Genomic DNA, 22,022 nt, shown 5'->3' with positions numbered 1-22,022 from the left:
GTTTAAAACCTCATGATCTCAGTCTCTTCAATTTGAGCGCAAGCTCTCATCCACATTCTGCGTGATGAACAGGAGAAGCTGAATGTCTTTACCTTCTTGCACTCTTACTTCCTCATGCTCTCAGTTCCATGTGGACTGATCTGTCTTTGTCTGGTTTAGTCACATGTTAGAAAAATCCTGCAGCCTGATTATACAACACTCTCCTATGGACTCTACGACTCTCCGCCATCATGGTAATATGAGCCACATGAACGTTGCATCAAAGTCAAAATGCTAATTACCTAATCTTTAGACCCCTACCCACCCCACCAAACTCAAAAGACAGTATAAAGATAAATGTTCACAACACCTGACATTCTGAATGCCTCCCAGTGAGATTTGGAGACTTGAGAGTTTATCTGCCATCAATAGAGATGCTCTGGTCAGTGTTTCCAGGGTAACTATCTTGCAGTTTCCTCCCAGTACAACAATCTGTACTCCCTTTTTAAACTTTTATTACCCAAGCCATCGAGCCTCTTGTTGGGCAGAATTCAGGTCACATGACTTTCTTCATTCCTCCATTTTATCTGAAATTAGACCATTTCAAAACATAACAATCTTACAAACTAGGACTACATTGCTTATATGAATCAAACGAGCAGTTTTAGGAGAAATCATAACGTTTTAGGTTTTATTTCTAAACTTCTAAGTGCTGATTATGAATCAATTTCAAAACTCTTGTTCAATTAGACCACCAAACTGGAATTTTCTATAAATGTCCAAGTAATAGGTGTTTTTGCAAGTTCATGTGTATGTTTAGGTTGCAACATTCCATCATACTTTATTCAGAATATATTAAATTTTCTTTTAAATAGGATATAATCCTTTCTTTTATTCATTTTACGGTTGAGGGTGTCACTGGCTAGGCCAGCGTTTATTACCCATCCCTAATTGCCCAGAGGACAGTTAAGAGTCAACTACATTGCTATGAGTTTGGAATCAAATGTATACCAGACTAGGTAAGGACAGTAGTTTCCTTCTCTAAAGAACATTAGTGAAGTAATTGAAATAAATATCGTAACTACTCCTGTTGTTTTTTGTGAATAATATAACATAGTGCAAGAAGTCTGAATGGCAATACTGGATGAGCTGTGAGGACTGGGCGCTGTAAATCCCCTGTCTCCACCCACCACACACTCCTCTATTATTATGACAAATCTTGACTAAAGTTTCTAAATTAATAAGTACGGGATTTTCAACCTGTTGTTTATGTGTCTACATTAGCATATATGACCTTAATTAGACGCACCGCAGACCTCATTGGGGATTTTTGAGAAGTTTAAATGGTGAGGTTTGATGGTGAAGGGGAATGACCTGATTCACTATTGCACTCTGTGTTACACTGGAATACGTGCTCAGGTAGGTATGGCATAATGTGATATGAATCTAACTTCTAAGATAAAAGTCAATGTTTCTTAAAAAGTAATTTGTACAACTGCAACCTAATAATTAGATCATGTGATTTCTGAGAGATTTAGACGAATGCTTTAAAATTAAGGTTGGTGATTGAGGCTTTTTTATAATTTCAGTTTTAAGGCTTTTTTAACATTTGTAGATTTCTGCACACCAGTTCCTTCCTGGATTGTGTTAATATTCTAGAATGTGAAGGGGTCTATCTCGTAACCCTGAATATTATGAAATACGTTGAAAAGAAAATGCAGAATCGTTCATCTAGGCTTATCAGCATCTGTGGGATCTGCTGTCCTCAGCCAAAACTTGTCAAAATTCCAGGATCATCCTTTGAACCAAAGATAATTCTGGTTTCTCTCTACCCCTGCAATCCATCTTCTGAACCTCCAGCTCACCTTCATCACCTTGATATCCAAAAATGAGGAGCCTATGTACTTTTCTTAGCTCACAAACCAAATGTCTTCTAAACATCACCGACTCAACCAAGAGCTCACATCTTCCTGTAGTTTCTTCCCCCATCTCCCCTCGTTCCGTCACTGTAATGATTACATGATGAAATGATCTCACTGAGCTCACTTTCTCTGTAAGACTTCTCTTCTGCTCCCTCAACCTTATTCTGCCAAAACTCTGACCATGCACCTAATCTTTCTAGTTCCTCTGTCAGTTAATACTATTAATGGTTCCTATGCCTGAGATAATCTCCTCTCACTCACCCATCATATCATCCCACTCTTCAAAGGGATCCTTGACTCCTCCTCGCAAAAGATCTCACATTCCTTGAACACTGAAGTATTTGCATCCATCTGCAGGCAAAGGTGCCAAATGGATGGTTCATCTTGGCCTCCTCCTGTGGTTTCTATCATCATCACAGCTAAAAGTCTTTGACAAATTCAATTCACTCCATGTGATATCAAGAAATGGCTGGAAGTACTGGACACTACAAAGGTTTTGGACCCTGACAACATTCTAACAAAGTACTGAAAGCTTGTGCTCCAGAACCAACCACACCTCATTGCAATGCAAAGAGGCATTGCATCTCTTTTCAGAAAAGCTGGTAAACTGGAGAATGATACAGGGTTATGGGAATAATGCAGGGCATTAGGATTTGTTTTTGCAAAGAACCAGCATGGCATAATAGGCCAAATAGCCACCTTCAATGCCATAAACTTCCTAAAAATGTTATAAAATTTTATTTCTAAAACAAATCAATGATTTGCAAACTAGTACTGGAAAAAGTCTAAGAGTGGAAATCCCAATGTGGCATGAGCTGTGGCAAGAAAGTTTGAAAAAAAATACAGAGTGTGAAAAGATCCAAACCTTGGCATCAAGAAACTTCTTTGAGATTTTCCTCTCGAGTCCTAAGTGGTGACATCAGAATCTCTCCATTGAACAGCAAATTACCTGGTTTCTAACCAGTAAGAAAATTTGATGCTTGGACTCCATTGTGGTTCATAGTGACCACAACTGTAACAAGTGTTGGCTGTTTGAGGAACTCCTGCTCAGAGTTGATGAGCTGCTTTCTGAGCTTCGAGCACTGCAACACATCAGGGAGGAGGAGAGTTACCTGGTCGTTGTATTTCAGGAAACAGTCACACCCTTAGATAAACTATCTCAAGTTTGGCCAGTGGTGAGGAACATGAGGGTGTGGCTATGAGCGAGGCAGATAGAGCATTCCAGGAGGTATTGCTGAAGGAACCTCAGTTCTTAAGCTTGTCTAACGGGTTTGCGATTCTTGCTCCCTGTATTTATGAGCGCAGGGGCTGTAGGGAGGATGAAAAAACTGACCATAGCACTATAGTACAGGGGAAATTGTAGTTGTCATCAGGGATAGTATAGTATAGTCAGGGGAACTGACACTGTTCTCTGTGACCAGAATCGAGAGTCCTGAACGCTGTATTGCCTGCCTGGGTTTAGGGTATCTCATCTGGGCTGCAGAGGAACATAATGTGGGAGAGGAAAGATCCAGTTTTTGTGGTCCATATAGGTACCAATGATATAGATTAAAAGAGGAAAGAGGTTTCTGCTGAGGCAATATGAGCTAAATAAGAAAGAAAAACCAAAATGATATTCTCTGGATTGCTACCTGACCCACAAGGTAATTGACACAGGGTCAATATGATTAGAAAGGTAAATGCGTGACTCAAGGATTGATCTGGGAGAAACTGGTTCGAATTCATGGGACTTGCATTAGTACGGGGGAAGATGGAGCTATTCGGATGGAACAGACCCACCTTAATCATGCTGGGATGAGAATCCTAGGTAGACAGGCAGGAGGTTGGAAGAACACAGCAATCCAGGCAGCATCAGGAGATGGAGAAGTCGAGTTTGTGTGTAACCCTCTCTCAGGGATTAGAATCCTGGCAAATCCTGGTATAAATTGATTAGATTTGATTTATTGAGGTCACATGTACCTAAGTCAAATGAAAGGTTTTGTCTTGCGAGCAGTACAGGTAGATCGTAGCATACAAGGACATACAGATCATAGGGTGCTTAGACAGGTGAGGCATATAAGGTTACAGCTGCACAGGAGGGGCACAAAAGCTAGGTCAGCATTAGATTTGAAATTAGGTCTAACCAGCAGTGTAATAACAGCGGGGAAGAAGCTGTTCTTGAATCTGTTGGTACGTATGTTCAAGCTTCTGTATCTTCTGCCTGATGGAAGGGGTTGGAAGAGAGCATTACTGGAGTAGAAGGGGGTATTTGATGATGTTGGCAAGAAGTGTAAATGGAGTCCTTGGTAGTTTCTTCCAGTCCTGGGCAGAGCAGAGATAGGGTTTTAAATGCTGGGTAGGTGGGTTTAATTGCATGGAAACAGTTAAAGGTGGGGGGGAGGGTTCAGCAGAGGTCATTAAAAGTTTCCAGATAAATAAGACAAGAGTCTGGTAAGGGTCAGGAATTTAACTTCAGGCACAGCAGACAAGGAAATTACTCTGAAAAAGGTAGTAGACAATGCAGGATTGAGGATGTTGTACTTAAGTGCACACAGCATACCAAATGAGATAAATGAGCTTGTAGCACAGATTGTCCCAATCCTTCTTACACCCCCTCACCCTTCCTATTTATGTGCCGTAGTGTAGTCGAAGTGATTTCACAAACTCTACTAATAGCTTTGAATGCATAAAGCCGCATTCAGGACCTTGGAATCAATGGAGCTGTCCAGAAATGGTGGTTCTAAACTGACATATAAAATAATTTGCTTGTGGCAGTGAAAGCAAGCTATGAGAAAATTTAAGGCACAAAGAGTCATTGACATGTCTTCCTTTTTACTGATGACAATTCAGGTATTTTGATTTAGCATTTTATTAGTTTAAAAATATCCTCTATCATTCTCTGAATGGAAGATGTCAACAGATGCTAATTTGGGTTTTAAGTTCTGTGGTGAAGAAACCATGAAGTATATTTTAGTTATAGAGATCTACAGTATAGCAAAAGGCCCTTTGGCCCATTATGTTCGTGCTGGTCAAAAAACAGAATATTTTTATACAGGACTTGTGTATTAAAGGCTAAAGTCTAATGAAGGAAATATATTTTTTTAATTCTGAACTGAACAGATTTATAATTTCTTGCTAAAATTGAAGTTGTATGTATTTATTCAATAGTGGGTTCAACTGTCTGTGGTTATTATCAATAAGAATAGGTATTTCTTCATGTTTTAAGTAAAATATACTTTGATTTGTGACTGTGTTTTGTCGTTTTTTACTTTTGATCAGCCAATGGAATCTACCTAAAAATCTGCCAGTAATTTTCTTGATAGAAAGAGGCTGAGGAATCCATTTGGTATTAGTTATTTTGTATTGTTTTACTCATATACTTGAATGGAAGGAAAAGATAGAAAAGGGCATTTTGAATGTGGATGTACATTAGGATATGAATGTTTTTTGTTTTGATTATAACTTGCCTTTATTTTAGCTCCAATTACAAATGCATGGTTCAGAGTCTGAATGTGAAAACTGCATTGGGACATTGTCTCTTTAAAGATTTGGGCACTGCTTAAGACCAATGCAAATACATGGCCTATTTACCGACCCATGTTACATATTAGACTTTTTGCTGGTGTTAAGGCACTATTGCTGCTTGTGCTCTATTGAAAGTAAAAGGTGATATGTATTAATATCCCTGAATGTCTTGGCTATAGCTGGTGTTGTGACCAAGACTGGAGGAGCGCTGTAGTTCCTCTACTCAATAGGTTGCAATGTAAAATAAAAATAGTTTGTCCAGTCACCAAGATGATCAATTGAATACCCTATCTGTGTCAGGATTTAAACAGAAAGATGTGTTAATGAGATTTCCTAAAAGACAGAATTGTGGGTTTCTTGTCAATCAAAACTTATTCAGAAGAAGTGCAATGATTAATATGTACAGTTAATAATAGAGAAGTATAAATGCTTATCCCTATAAGTATCTCTGAAAACCAGACAGACATACACATATCCACATGCATTCTCTCTTTTCAGGAAAAGAGAAAAACACATTTCTAGGCAGAGGCATTCTGAAAGTGAATGCTAATTAATTGTTTTTAAAGGGAAAAGGATAAAGTGTAGAATGTTTTGGAGTCTGTTGTTTTGATTTTCTGGCATAGATGGTCAAGTCACTAATCATGTACAGTTCTGTACAAAGTCGTGTTGACACAGCTTATTCACAAATAAAAACCTCACAAATATGACCTTGAATTGTTCTTTCAAATTAACCGATAGGTTGCACCCTGAACTGATGTAGAAGGTTTTCTTTTCAGAATGAGAGAGATCAACTTGTTCACAGCAATTTTTCCTCCAACTCAGCTTATTGTTAGCAGGTTTCTCTCCAAAATATCTTGATAAAACAAGAACCTCTCCAAGCTAGTTACTGTTCAAAACCAGCCACAGACAGGTCGAAAGCAAAAAAAAACAGTTACCATCAGACATCAAATTTCTAGGAAACTTTGTTAAAATAAAACCTCCAGCATCTACACAAATTTTCAATTACCGCTTTAATCACTTTAAATGTCCACAAAACTTGATAACAGTTCATTTCCTACAATGTTCAAAACTAAAGTTCTCCATACAATATCAAATATAAAGCATCTTTGTTGCATTTGTTGTACTCAAAATGAATATTATTTTGATTCCAGTTGATGTTATTACTGGATAAGTCAGGTCTAAGACTGAAATCCAGCTTGTTAGATTGTTTTATATCATTGAGGTGGTCTTGTGCTGAACCAGAAAAACAAGTTTCTTATGCAAAAGAAAATAAAATGGAATAAACCAATTTTTTTTACATATATCACAAGTTGAAAGATTTAAAACACTTGATAAAAATACAATATTCCATCTATGGCAATAGCATGCCTTTATAATAGTCATACCAGAGAAGATTCCCTTCCCTATCACATCTATATGTTTACCTTAACTACTACTTTCATTGCCTAATCTTTAGAGTTTGATAGCTTCTTACTTTAGTACTCACACAACTGATCTTTAACCTTTTCAACTGCAAATATCTCCTTCAGGCTCCTAACTAAACATTTTTTGTCTCAAATTTTCCCACTAAATCCCTTAGACTGAGGTAACCCATTTCTAACTTCCCTGAATTAATTCCTTAATCCAGGAGAACCGTGTTCTGACACCTAACTTCACCTACAACCAGGACTCCTGCAAATTGAAACCAAAAGCTTTCCAAACAATCTATATTCTCATAAACAAAACAATCAACTCCTGACTCTTTTCACTGAACATACGCTAATGCCGTTCAATGTTTTCACTGTCTGCCTGTAAACCTCTCCCGGTGCAAAGACGTTTTCATCAGCACTCCAAGAAGAGTCATAGAGATGTACAGCATGGAAACAGACCCTTTGGTCCAACCTAGATATCCCAACCCAATCTAGTCCCACCTACCAGCACCCGGCCCATATCCCTCCAAACCCTTCCTATTCATATACCCATCCAAATGCCTCTTAAATGTTGCAATTGTACCAGCCTCCACCACTTCCTCTGGCAGTTCATTCCATACACGTACCACCCTCTGTGAAAAAGTTGCCCTTTTGGTCTCTTTTATATCTTTTCCCTCTCACTCTAAACCTATGCCCTCTAGTTCTGGACTCCCCAACCCCAGGGAATGGACTTTGCCTATTTATCCTATCCATGCCCCATATAATTTTGTAAACCTCTATAAGGTCACCCCTCAGCCTCCGACGCTCCAGGGAAAACAGCCCCAGCCTGTTCAGCCTCTCCCTGTAGCTCAGATCCTCCAACCCTGGCAACATCCTTGCAAATCCTTTCTGAACCCTTTCAAGTTTCACAACATCTTTCCGATAGGAAGGAGACCAGAATTGCACGCAATATTCCAACAGTGGCCTAACCAATGTCCTGTACAGCCGCAACATGACCTCCCAACTCCTGTACTCAATACTCTGGCCAATAAAGGAAAGCATACCAAACGCCGCCTTCACTATCCTATCTACCTGCAACTCCACTTTCAAGGAGCTATGAACCTGCACTCCAAGGTCTCTTTGTTCAACAACACTCCCTAGGACCTTACCATTAAGTGTATAAGTCCTGCTAAGATTTGTTTTCCCAAAATGCAACACCTCACATTTATCTGAATTAAACTTCATCTGCCACTTCTCAGCCCATTGGCCCATCTAGTCCAGATCCTGTTGTAATCTGAGGTAACCCTCTTCGTTGTCCACTATACCTCCAATTTTGGTATCATCTGCAAACTTCCTAACTGTACCTCTTATGCTTGCATCCAAATCATTTATGTAAATGACAAAAAGTAGAGGGCCCAGCACCGATCCTCGTGGCACTCCACTGGTCACAGGCCTCCAGTCTGAAAAACAACCCTCCACCACCACCACCCTCTGTCTTCTACCTTTGAGCCAGTTCTGTATCTAAATGGCTAGTTCTCCCTTTATTCCATGAGGTCTAACCTTGTTAATCAGTATCCCATGGGGAACCTTGTCGAATGCCTTACTGAAGTCCATATAGATCACATCTACTATTCTGCTCTCATCAATCTTCTTTGTTACTTCTTCAAAAAACTCAATCAAGTTTGTGAGACATGATTTCCCACGTACAAAGCCATGTTGACTATCCTGACTCTATAACACACTCTCATACTAGTTTAAAACAAATGATACCGACAAGTTAATCATTAAACCTCCAAATACACAGACCCCCATGCTGCTACTTCAAACTCCAACCTCTTAAAATAAATTATGTTAATATAAATATCACACATCTTAAATCACAATGTGACCTTTGTTTAATATTGAGGTTTGCACTATAAATCTGTTTGTAGCCAAATGATTCAAGAGTCACCGTTTTCTGATGCGTTAAAATAAGCATTTTAAAAAATCATATTAATTTGGTTGAATATTAGATTGCAAATACTATCATTCGGGAATAATGATTCTACAAAAGACCAATGTATTTAATTAAATATTTAACCTTTTCTAATTGTACCATTTTGATAATGGTAATTAGCAAGCAAGTGTTCAATTTATCTTTTTTCCAGCTTTCTGATCCTGATGAATATATAAATCAAATGATCAGTTTAAATTTTTTTTAAAGTTAGCATTTCCATCATGATATGTTTTCATTTTGAAATATCTATGAACAGATTTCAGTAGTCTCCAGACATAGCATGCTTTGCAGAAATGTATTGTTTTTTAATGTAATCATTTCTGAACATTTTGGTGTGCTCATTTTGAAGGTGAGAAGTTCATCTTAAGTGTCACGCCTTGAAAGTACAGAGTTGGAAATAGAGTGTTGAAAATGCAAGGGCTAGAATCAGCACAATTATCATAGTCAGCACTGGGCCAAACCTACAATGGTACATCTCTGAAGATTTATCTTTAATTGGCAGAAACTTACTTCCTTGTTTTTGTGAACAGTAGGGGCAGTAAATGATTTTATGTTAACACTATTGCTGTATGACTTCAAACAGGGGTCTACTTTCTGTGCAGTAATATGGTAAATGTCTTTTCAAATACTGTTTCTTTCTGAAGTGTTCCCAGCTGTTTATTTTCCTTGTTCATGCAACAACAACAGCTTGCATTCATCCAGCACCTTTCATCAAGTAAAATGTCCCTTGACACTTCACAGTCATGCTATCAGACAAAAATTGACACCAAGCCAGTGAAGGATACTTTAGAAGGGGCAGATGGAAGCTCAGTCAGATGGAGGTTTTATGGAGGGTCTTAAAAGAGAAGATAGGGAAGAATGAAGAGGGGTGGAATTGGAATGAGGCTTAGAGAGGGAGCTCTCCAGAACTTTGAGTGTAGGTGGCTGAAGGTATGGCTGGCTGCCCAGTGGTTGGGGATTGAATTATGTTCAAAGAATGAGACAGACCATATTATTCTTTTTTAATCTATGAAGCACTATGCAGTTTGTTTTGCCAACCATCTGGATTTTAGCAAGCTGTGGGCAAATTGGTAATTGTCATCAAATTGTCGCATGCTGGGAACTGTACTTTCATGTGTGTCTGCGTCTTTAAACACGGATGTAACCTCTCGAACTTCAAAACAGATTGTTAAATGTGGACCAAGCTTCATAAGCGACCTCCTGTCTTCTCAAATCAGTGGATTCCTCTTGAAAACAAAAATAGTGGCAGCACTCTCTTCATGTATTTGTGATTAATGACTTAATTACCACAGCCAGATGAATACAGAATTCAAATACATTTTAATGATGTAGACCACAAAATAAACTCTTAACATATGTCTTTATTAACAGGATTTATTGAGTGATTGCAATGGAGCTTTAGTTACTGATAAACTCTCAACTAATGTACCAAGAAATATTTAGCTTGTATTTAATAAATTTGTTAGTAATTCCTTGTACTTCTGTAACTACTTTTATGACACCCCCGCTACCTCCTCCTTTTTGATTCATCCTGTTTTTATCTCTGCTGTTTTCTATTGCTTGTCCCTGACTGATAGATTGGGCTGGTAAATAGTTCCCTCATTTTTGTTTGACAGCCAGATGTTTGGGAGCAGCTCTGATGGACATGATCTGTGTTTCTGACTCCCTTTGTGGATTGTTCTTCCTTCAGATGACTTGTTGAGTGTGATGGGCTGTCAGAAAACCATGTGCAGCTGTGTCATAGTGTGACATGATAGTACGGGAGCATCCTGTAAAGTAGAATTCCCCGGGACCAGGGAAAGGAGAATTTGACCAACGATTATTGCGCTACATCTACATTATACGTTTACTGGTTAAACCATAGTACAAACCTGGAGAAAGTGAGGACTGCAGGAGCTGGAGATCAGAGTCGGAGAGCGTGGTGCTGGAAAAGCACAGCTGGTCAGGCAGCAGCCGAGGAGCAGGAGAGTCGATTCTCCTTACTGGCTGTGCTTTTCAAGCACCACACTCTTCGACTGGTCTATTAACTGTTCTCAACTTACGTTATATCTTAGATGGAATTGCTTGCCTTGGGTGATCACCTTGCTGGCAAAGAGCAAAATTTTAGAAACAGTTAATCCACAAAAGTGATGACTTGCATGCATTTGGAGTATTGTGCGCAGTTTTGGGCCCCATATCTCAGAAAGGATGTACTGGCCCTGGAACGTGTTCAGAGGGGATTCATGAGAATGCTCCCAGGAATGTAAAGCTTAACATATGAGGAATGTTTGAGAACTTTGGGTCTATACTTGGAGTTTAGAAGGATGAGGGGGGGAATCTAATTGAAACTTACAGAATACTAAGTAGACGGGAACAAGTGGATGTTGGGAAGATGTTTCCATTGGTAGGAGAGACTAGGATGTGAGGGCACAGCCTTAGCGTAAAGGGAAGATCTTTTAAAACGGAGATAAGGAGAAACTACTTCAGTCAGAGAGTGATGAATCTATGCAATTCACTGCCACAGAAGGTTGGGGAGGCCAGGTCATTGAGTGTATTTAAGACTGAGGAAGATAGGTTCTTGATTGTCAAGGGGATCGAAGATTGCAGGGAGCAGGTGGGAGAATGGGGAGAATCAAACTTATCAGCCATGATTGAATGGTGGAGTAGACTCGATGGGTTGAATGGCCTAATATCTGCTCCTATATCTTACAATCTTATAGTAAGAGCACAGTGGTAATTGAAGATACTGTCAACACTTATTTTGAGGTTCACTTGGGATGAATTCTATAGTATCTAGAACTTGATCCTAGCAAGAGTTGCTGCCTGAGGGAAAGCAAGGGAGGGGTATCAGGTAAGAAGACAAAACAGATAGACAGTTTTAAATTTCAATGGTTTCCTCTAAGCCATCTGTGATATTTGTGAGATTTTTGACTGTTTTTATGCTTTGTAATGTTTTATCATTGGAAATGCAGACAGTTCATGTATCTCTGTCACCAAATATATTTCAGGATTGCATTTAATAGTGTGCAAAATTGATGCTAATTTAAAGAAATTTCCATTGAGCCTTACAACATGTTGATTCAATAAAGGAGGATGTGAGGTTAAAGGAGGAACAAAACGTTCAGAACTTGATCATTAAATATTAGTTGCCAATGCTGAATGGAAATATCTGTCATATTACTGAGGAAAAAAATTCCATTCGGAAAACTGCCAAGCAACAAAGGTTGGAGCTATTCTGTTTCAAACTGGAATGTCACTTTGAGTTTCAAACTGATCCATGTAAATATAGATGACTTGGGAATATGTGTGTTTTTGTGTCGAACATATAAAGTCTGTAATTAGTCAACATTCTAAGACAGCCAAAATGTATGTCTTTTTACTGCTTTAAAGGCAAGTGCCAGGCGTTGTGTTCCAGATGCAATTCAATTGATCAAACTACCAGGCTTGAAGCAAGACACACTTTATTCATACACTGTCGTTAAAATACAGACAATTTTAAAAAAAAAGATATCGGCTTAGCTATAACTAACGAAATAGTTACAATAATAAATTGCTCGTTAGCTGTTCCAATATAGTAACATCCCATAAGCACACTCTTGACAAAAGCAAAGTCAGTAAAATAGATTGTCTCGCATGCAAGTCGAGCAACAGAAAGAGAACCAAAGCTTTTAGCTGTAGCAAAGAAAGAGAAAGAGATGTAGCAGCTTTCACAATCCCAACAGCTTTGAAAGTTAAACCAAAAGTCCTGGTTCTGTGGAGGCTTGACCCCAACCATTCAGTTTGCTTCTATTGATGCAACTTTTTTTTTTAAAAAGCCCATGACCTCTCAACCTGTATTTTATTAGGTGGAAGCAGATTGTTTGCTACCTCTACCTCAACTTCTCTTCATTTATAAAAAAGGGCAAAACACACATCCGAAAGCCATAGTATCAGCACAGTGCCCATTGTCGTCATATTTTGGTGTGTATTTTCTTGCCTTCAGAGTGAGCATCCCAATTAAATACTTCCAGGAGGAAACTGTTTTGACTTTTAAAATAAAGAAGGTTTATTCTTAGCGAGTTTTGAGATGATTTGTAGCTCAAGTTAAGATTCTGGATCTAAGTTTGCTCACTGAGCCGGAAAGTTCGTTTTCAAACGTTTTGTCACCATACCAGGTAACATTATCAGTGGGCCTCCGGTGAAGACTGGTGGTATGGCCCACTTTTTATTTATGTGTTTAGGTTTCCTTGGGTTGGTGATGTCATCTCCTGTTTTTCTCAGGGGGGTGTGGTAAATGGGATTCAAGTCAATGTATTTGTTGATAGAGTTCCAGTTGGAGTGCCATGCTTCTAGGAATTCTCATGCGTGTCTCTGTTTGGCTTGTCCTAGGATGGATGTGTTGTCCCAGTCGAAGTGGTGTTCTTCCTCATCTGTATGTGAGGATTCTAGTGAGAGTGGTTCATGTCTTTTTGTGGCTAGTTGATGTTCATGTATCCTGGTAGCTAGTTTTCTGCCTGTTTGTCTAATGTAGTGTTTGTTACAGTTCTTGCAAGGTATTTTGTAAATGACATTAGTTTTGCTTGTTGTCTGTATAGACACTTTCAAGTTCATTTGCCGCTGTTTTAGTATGTTGGTGAGTTTGTGGGCTACCATGATGCCAAGAGGTCTGAGTAGTCTGGCAGTCATTTCTGAGTTGTCTTTGATGTAGGGGAGATTGGCTAGGGTTTCTGGATGTGTTTTGTCTGCTTGTTTGGGTTTATTGCTGAGAACTTGGTGGACTGTGTTCATTGGGTATCCGTTTTTTTTTAAATACACTGTATAGGTGATTTTCCTCTGCTCTTAGTAGTTCGTCTGTGCTGCAGTGTGTGGTGGTGGCTCATTGAAATAATGTTCTAATGAAGCTTCGTTGTAGGTGTTGGGATGATTTCTTCTGTAGTTCAGTATTTGGTCCATATGTGGTGTTTTCCTGTAGACGCAGGTTTGAAGTTCCCCATTGGCTGTTTGCTGTACTGTGACGTTTAGGAATGACAGTTTGTTGTTGTTTTCCTCCTCTTTAGTAAATGTTATGTCAGTAAGGGTATTATCGATGGTCTTGAAGGTTTCCTCTAATTTATTTTGTTTAGTGATGACAAAGTTGTTATCCATGTAGCGGACCCAAAGTTTGGGTTAGATGGTTGGTGGAGCTGTTTGTTTGAGTCTGTGTTACTGCCTCTGCTAAGAACCCTGATATTGGAGATTCCATGGCTATTCTGTTGGTGTGTCTGTAGGTTTTGTTGTTGAAGATGAAGTGGATGGTAAGGCATAGGTCCACTAGCTTGACGATATTTTCCTTGCTGATGAAGTTGGTAGTTCAAAGTTTGTGAGAAGATTTGTAGCTCGGGTGCTCGTTGTTGTGGTTCTGTTCACCGAGCTGGGAATTTGTGTTGCAGACGTTTCGTCCCCTGTCTGGGTGACATCCTCAGTGATTGGGAGCCTCCTGTGAAGCGCTTTTCTGTGTTGTTTCCTCCGGCATTTATAGTGGTTTGTCTCTGCCGCTTCCGGTTGTCAGTTCCAGCTGTCCGCTGCAGTGGCCGGTATATTGGGTCCAGGTCAATGTGTTTGTTGATATCAATAAGCACATCGACCTGGACCCAATATACCGGCCACTGCAGCGGACAGCTGGAACTGACAACCGGAAGCGGCAAAGACAAACCACTATAAATGCTGGAGGAAACAACACAGAAAAGAGCTTCACAGGAGGCTCCCAAGCACTGAGGATGTCACCTAGACAGGGGGCGAAACGTCTGCAACACAAATTTCCAGCTCAGCAAACAGAACCACAACAAGGAGTTGGTAGTGTTTGGTGTATATGTCTTTGGTTCTTCTATTACTGTAGGAGAAAGTGAGGACTGCAGATGCTGGAGACCAGAGTTGAAAAATGTGATGCTGGAAAAACACAGCAGGCCAGGCAGCATCCGAGGAGCAGGAGCATAAGCCCGAAACGTCGATTCTCCTGCTCCTCGGATACTGTCTGGCCTGCTGTGTTTTTCCAGCATCACATTTTTCAATTCTTCTATTACTGTAGTCCGTGTTTCCTTGGCCAGATTGATGTTGATGGATGTGAACAGGGCTGTTACATCAAAGGAAACAATTATTTCATCCTCTTCTATCTTGGTGTGTTTGATAGTCTTCAGGAATTCTTGGGTGGTCTATTCTCACCCACTTAACCCCAAAAATAACACACAGTTTCATTCATTGGTCCCTCACACTTTACCTGTTAGATACAGGTAAAGATCCAGTATTGTTAGAGTGTATTATTGTATGTCTCTATTGTGGCAGGACTATAGTTTCTTAGATAACATTTGTGCTTTAAAAGTGATGGTCTTGGTAAAGTTAAGGATTCTCAGTAAGCAGAAACAAGTAGTGAGGTTTTGTATAATTGATCTTTCAAAAGGTCAGTTCCCAAGAAACTCAAAAGTTTGTACAGGTTAGGGAAAGTACTTCTCTCTATTAGTACCTTCTGTTTCAAAGTAGTATTGTTTACTGCCTTGGCTGCTTGGATGACTTGCTGCTAGTTTGATGGATTTCAGTGGAACGCTGTCTGCCACACAGTTTCTACCTCATTTAAAGGGAAAATACTGTGGATGCTGGAATCTGAAACAAAACAAGAGAATGCTGTGGAGAGAGACACAGAGTTAACATTCTAGGTCTAGTATGACTCTTGTTCAGAACAAGTTGATTTCCTCTTCACTTCCACAAGAGTGTTTTTTTTCCCCAAATAAGAATAGTACTTACTCTGATTGTCATAATCCTGTGTTAATACCTTGAGATGCCATTCTAGTTCAGATGAGAAAATGTCGTACTGCAATGTAAAGTTGATAGATTTTGCTTACATTCACTATATACATATTGAGTTTGGATGTTCCCTTTTTTGCAGGGTGAAAACATATGTAGACCAGTTGGAATGCTGTAGTTCCTGAATTTATCTTCTATCCCCCTTTTTGTAACAAAAAATATTGTGTGAATTCCCTGGATTACTGTGAATGTCCGTATTTAATTAGGTATTTGTTTGGGACGTAAGACTACCTAAAGCTTAAAATGTCAAAGGACACCTGACTTGCAATGGTCATTTTAAAGTCTGTGCACAGTTTTCAAAAGGTTTAACTGCAAGTTCATAATATACAAGGACTAATTTAACACAGGCCCAGAAGTTTGTATTTAGATATTATGCTTAGATTTGGAGGAACGTTTGCCTTACCAAAATATAGTGCTTTGATCAGACATATACTTAAAAGTTAAAAAAAAATTGTGGAAATGATCTGAAAGTTTGGGATGAGATAGCAAAAGTAAAACAGTGACATATTGGCTCATATTAAACATCATGAATCTGAAGGAAGGCAAATGAGGTGTAGATACTAGTACTGTTCAGTTCAATTCACTCAAAACTGAGCTGGTTCTTAATTATTTAAGTGATTTATTTTGCTCATTCATTAATACTGTTCAAGAATTGAAGTAATGGTGTGATTTTACTGGCTGTGAAAATCTCTCTCCTAGTCAAATAAGCTCTAGGGTTGCTGCTTCATTTTGACAGTGATAGTTGTTGCTTTCAATTAAAATAAGAACATTAAACTTTTGACTGTCCTTAGTTCATTCCACCATTTTGTTATGTTTTGCACTTCATGTATAGTTTATGTGTAATATTGTGATGCTTTTGTTTTACATTGTGTTTCTTGATGGTTTGTCTGCAGAAGAGCAGTATTGCTGGTGTGATTTTCTCAAATACATTTACAAAAACGCATCCTTCATTTATTACCCTCCAGTGGTATATGTAATTCTATTTATCCTATTACCAAGAGATCCACTCAGTCTGCCTGTATTTGGTGCCAAATGAAGTTTGTCTTTGCTATATTTGTTTTCCGTATCTAACCAAGGCAGGTTAATTTTTCAATGTCAGTGTAGGATTTTTATTTAAACTGCTAAACAAAAGACTATCTTGGGGATTATGGAGAACACAGAAATAATGCTCAGCTTCGCCAAATAATATTCAAGTTTATTTGCTTTGTAGTCAACTGATTTTCTTTCTCTAATTGTTAGGTATTTCATTCCCACCAAGTTGGTTCCTTTCTTTATGGCATGTGGCAAATCAAAGTTTACAGTGTAGTTGTGATTCAAGTGAACAGGGGAAATTTACTTCTTCATTCTATACCCTCATACACCCCACAAGGAACCACTCAAATAACTCAAGAGCTTTTTATGTCCACTGTGTACTTTTAAAGATTTTATGTTTGATGTATTCCAGTATGTGAGCTGATTTCTTCAGACCCTTATGATATTATCTCATTGTGACTACTTCACTTCCTTTTTTCATGCTGTTGGTGCTAGTCACAGTGGCATTGCCCAAGCAAGTCAGTCAGATCTTATAATACATTATTTAGTTAGCCCATTTATCAAGGATTTCCTTCACTGATTCAAAGGCATTTAATATCCTCTTTCAACCTCTTCCATCAGGCAGAAGATACAGAAGCTTGAACGCACATACCAACAGGTTCAAGTACAGCTTCTTCCTTGCTGTTATTAGATTGTTGAATGGACCCCTCCAATTTCACGCCTAATATTGATCTTGCTTTGAGCACCTCCTGTGCATCCATAATCTTGTATGGGTCACTCTGTCTAAGCACCCTATAATCTCTATGTCCTTGTATGTTGTGATCTGCCTGTACTGCACACAAAACAAAACTTTTCACTGCACTGAGGTACATGTGACAACAATAAATCAAATCAAATTTTGTTCACCAGGTACTGATTAAACACAAGCTTAAAGAGGTATTTCCATGAGCAGCAGTGACTTTAGGATGATGGCAACTTTATCTTTACCTTCCTTGTGGATCCTGATATTCTGACATTAGTGACTTGTAAAAACCAAAAGGGAATTCTCTCCAGAATATTAGTTAATTACTCTGGGATAAATAGAAAATGTGTTGAAGCACTGTTTTCAGATCTTCAGGAGAAATCTACTCCATTATATTTTATATTGATCGGGTCATATTTTAGAACCCTCTTCCTAACACCTTGCTTCACCCTGCTCCCATCAAAAACTTCCTCAAAACTGATCTTTGTTTCACACCACCTTTTTACTGCCTTATACCTGGGAAAATTAAACAATAGGAGGTGCAATATAATCTCAGATGGCTCTCTCTTCTTTCTTACATTGTAATTCATATTTCAAAAATCATCAGGTGATGCAACATGGATGCAGACCACTCAGCCCCTTGAGCCTGTGCCACTGTGAAGCATTTTGGGTGTTTTACCGACATAAAGGAGACTATATCAGTGCAAGTCTTGAGCAAACGTTTCTGACTTAAACAATCTGCTCTAGCAGCCACATTATTTTGCTGTCCGATAGTCTCTTCAAATGAGGATATTGCCATCTCCAGATCTTACCATATCCCAACATTCATCAAATTTCATTAAGCCAATTTTATGAACAAAGCTTTACATAAAACACTGTGCAATATCTTAATCTGGATAATCCATGCCCTTACACTGCAGGAGACCTTGTGTGCATTAATCTAGATTACACCTTTATTAACATGACTGAATACATTATAAGGTAAAAGAACAATCAAGGGCGAAGTTTGGTTTAAATATCCTACAACTGACTTAAAATAATTCACTTGCTATTTATTTTATAGAATTTATGTGCACCCTGAATTTATTGCAAAACATTTTTGAAGAATTGCCACTTAGTTGAATGAGTGTGGTTCTGTTCATGCTCATTTAATGGTCATTGAGTGATATTGCCCAATTAGTGTCAGTTAGTGACAAATAATGTGTAGTCTCATGTTAAGATCCCTTATCAACTAGGAACTTGCCCGAGAAGCTCCTTTCACAAAGTCCCTTAGCAGCTGTTGGAGAGATGTGTATCCTATTTGTCTGTATTGGATTTGAAGCAGACCCATAAATGATGAGGGCAGATTTTAATCTGCTGTGCCATCCAGTTCTTTCATGAATTTAAATCATTTCTAAAATTAAAGGCAATAAAAGAAAATCAGTTTTATTAGCTTCTAAAAATATTCCATATTTTGTACAGCTTATGCACTATATTTCTCTGCAGTGCGTCTTGCACAATATTAATTGAAAAATGTGATTGACAGCAGCTTTATTTGAAGAAGTTAGCATAACAATTAATTTAGTAGGTAAGGATCAAATCTAAGTGATTAGATACGAGTTATATTTGGCGAGTGTTTTATAAAATTTGGATCAAAATTGTCTGCCATGTTATGCAATGTATTTGAAAAGACTATGGTACAACAGAAAATTTCACCCTGGCTGTAAGTGTACAGGTTTTAGGTGCAAGTTCTAAGAGCAATGCCTGTTTTCATTCTTCTATTGGCCAATTTGTACCATCTTAATGGTACCACCCCATTAAAGAAGCATTGAACAAGGAGAAAACTTCATTCAATTTTATTAAGACAAAAAAATGGAATTTCTGAAAGTTGGTTAGTTATGTCTCACTTTTAGGGGAAGGAAGGAATATGATTATTCCTCAAGCCATTTTTTTCTATTCATTGTTGTCATCATCACACAATTGCATCATTGTCAGTCTGACTTCTGTATATTACTATTATCACCTTGCTGTGTCAATAACCTCTTCTCCAGTTCTTGAGATGTTTTGGTCAGTTGTATCAGTTACAATTAATAAATTATTAGGAATGATGACATTAGTCCTGTGATATTAGTCCTAACTTTCTAGTTTAAAAGGTTTTCTAATTCCATTTGCTATGGTGCATTATGTTAAAAAAAACTTTTAAAACTTTTACTGCTGGTCAATTGTTGTAAAATAATGGGAGAGAAAATCTAATATTTTCAAATCATGCCTTAATGTTTGAGTTCAAGAGAATATTGGTTACTGGTTAGTGGTAGAATTTCTTCAGATTAGTTTTAGTAATGATGCTAACTAATTACAACTTGATCAGAACAACAACCAGCAACGTGCACTTGAATTCAGTGGTTACCTACTGACTTCGGTCATAGACAGGTGTACAGAACAAGTCCATCTGTTAGATTCCTTGTAAATATTGTTCATTTTTAGTAGTTCAGCTTTGTTATTGTGAAGTAAATGTAATCTAATTTGCTGAATTCTCATATCAACACCTAATCTTTCTGCCAGGATATATGTGAACAGAAAAATAAGCTGGAAATCTTAATCCTAAACATGTGGAGTGAAGAAAATATGAATGGTGAATCTTTTAAACAGTTGTGGGTGATACAAGAAGAATACTTAAGTTTGGTGATGCAAAAGCACAGCATAGAAGTTAGTGAGAGAACATAGTTACTACAAATGAAAAAATATTTAATTTCTCTTCTTGCACAGTGACACAACTGCAAACAAATTTGACCACAGTGCAGGAGCTTCTGGAACAGCAACAAGAGAGATTACAAGAGCTGTCGCAAGAACTGACTGGTACCAAGGTAACTATCATGACAAAGTCAGAATACTATATTTCAGAAAAGGTCTTCACCCAGTTGTGTCTAACTGAATTTGGGATGTCAATCATAAGAAATAAGAGTAGGTATAGGCTATATGGTCCCTGAAGTCTGTTCTGCAAGCCATTGTAAAACAAATCTATAACATGCAGAATGATCATGAAACTGAAACAAGGGGACAACTTAATCGAGCACAGTCTTCAACTTGTAGATATGTTCTCATCAACCTCTTCAGTAATGTTACACCCATCTATGAAGCAGGTGAAACTTGAACTAGGGCCTTCTGGTTCAAAGGTAGGGACCACAAAGGTACCATTGTGCCATAAGATCCCAGTCTTCAACTTGTACTTTCACTATCTTAATCTAATTTGTTTGTTTCTTCCAGAGCTGTAGGTTGTTTATAAGGTTGTGACTGTATCAAGTATTTGCTTCAAATCACTTAGCAGTGACCCCCAAATTGAAGTGCAGCTCTCGCTCCTTCATGAATCCATCAACCTCTTCAAAGAAACCTATTAATATGAAACATGTGCCTTAGATGTCTAGTACCTCGGTTGATACACTGCAGCATTTAATGAGCTATTATTACAGTCACTTTGTGTGTGTCCCTTTGATTCCCTTGAAGCTTCCTTTTCTTCTCTTTGCAAACAATTTTGCAAATTAATTGTGTCATTGCACCAAAAAGATTTCCTTTGTGTCTTGTCCAAGACAGAAATTTGGATAGAACCATTTAAGTTATCTCGTTACTTGGGCACTGCTGAAGATCTGCTCTGAGTTCAGTTCCAGCAGGCTTTCCTTCACAACCTAATCATTAATAGTATAAAATAATTGCTGCCAGTGAGTTATTTTATGTCCATGCCACTATTCCTCAAATGGTACAAGATTTGTAGGAAGGAAGGGAAAAGCAACTAGAAAGAATAGTAAATTTGATGCTGAACAAATAGATCTCAAGTGCTTCAGCAAAACAAAAAAGCAAATCATTGGAGAACTCTAGTTAAAGTATAGTTATTTTTAAGCAATGTGTTTAGACATACTATAACAGATCTCTGGGATTTGAATCTCTTGGCCAGACGTAGGGATGTTACCACTGTGTCACAGGACCCACCGAAGCAGGGCATATATGCTTTGATCAATAAGAGAAATTGAGAAGGGAGTGCAACATAAGTGAAATTAATGAAATGAGGATAACAAATTGGGCTGAGACTTTAAGGGTGAAATATCTAGACTTTAAACCATGGAATCCTGAGCAGTTATAGACAGTGTTCATCAGATGATCAGCTGGATGTCTTTCTATGTCATTGAATTAGAGCATCTTTAGCTTGAATTAAAGTGTAGGTATCATCCCCTACACTTACTTCATGTTACCATTCATGCTGCTCAAAGACCAGACACACTGATGAAGGCAAAGCTATTGTCTATTGATGCCAGCCGTATCTGTGGTGTTGTTTCCTACATTTCTCTTTATCTCTCCATCTCCCCCTCCATCCAACTCTTCCTGCTGCTATCTACTGAAAAACAAAATGAAGTTTAAGAACAGATCTTGGTCAAATTCAACAAACGATGATTGTTGCTGTGCTTCCACTACTATCACTACATTATGAGTAAAATACAAATGGGTTGTACTAATCTTTGAGGGTTGTATGATTAAATTAAGATTTCTGAAATTTTGCTTGGTATTTTTGGAGATGATAATTTTTTTTCAAAAGTTCCATGGTGGTTTTAGAAGCTTGAGTACTTGGATAGTGCCTGTGGTGTGACAGATTGTCCCTGGTCTCTGGAGTAAATGGATTTAATAAAGTAAAAGGCCTTTCC

The 22,022-nt window shown here is 38.2% G+C and overlaps 1 protein-coding gene across 4 annotated transcripts in view; it reads left to right on the top strand.

Annotated features, from left to right (window-relative positions):
- Window positions 1-22,022, top strand: part of pex14 (peroxisomal biogenesis factor 14) — a 254,740-nt gene that overhangs the window by 201,318 nt on the left and 31,400 nt on the right. For all 4 annotated transcript variants that reach the window (XM_087980263.1, XM_087980262.1, XM_043676241.2 and 1 more), the window contains exon 7: window positions 20,101-20,198. In XM_087980263.1, the coding sequence (XP_087836389.1) occupies window positions 20,101-20,198 (98 nt within the window). The remainder of the gene's footprint in view (window positions 1-20,100; window positions 20,199-22,022) is intronic.

The sequence above is a fragment of the Chiloscyllium plagiosum genome, unplaced genomic scaffold, assembly GCF_037043375.1.
Source record: "Chiloscyllium plagiosum isolate Xiang-an unplaced genomic scaffold, Cpla_swu_hap1 HiC_scaffold_37, whole genome shotgun sequence".
NCBI classification, from domain to species: domain Eukaryota; kingdom Metazoa; phylum Chordata; class Chondrichthyes; order Orectolobiformes; family Hemiscylliidae; genus Chiloscyllium; species Chiloscyllium plagiosum.
The sequence above is the reverse complement of the archived record's forward strand: the minus strand, read 5'-3'. Positions and strand labels throughout refer to the sequence as shown.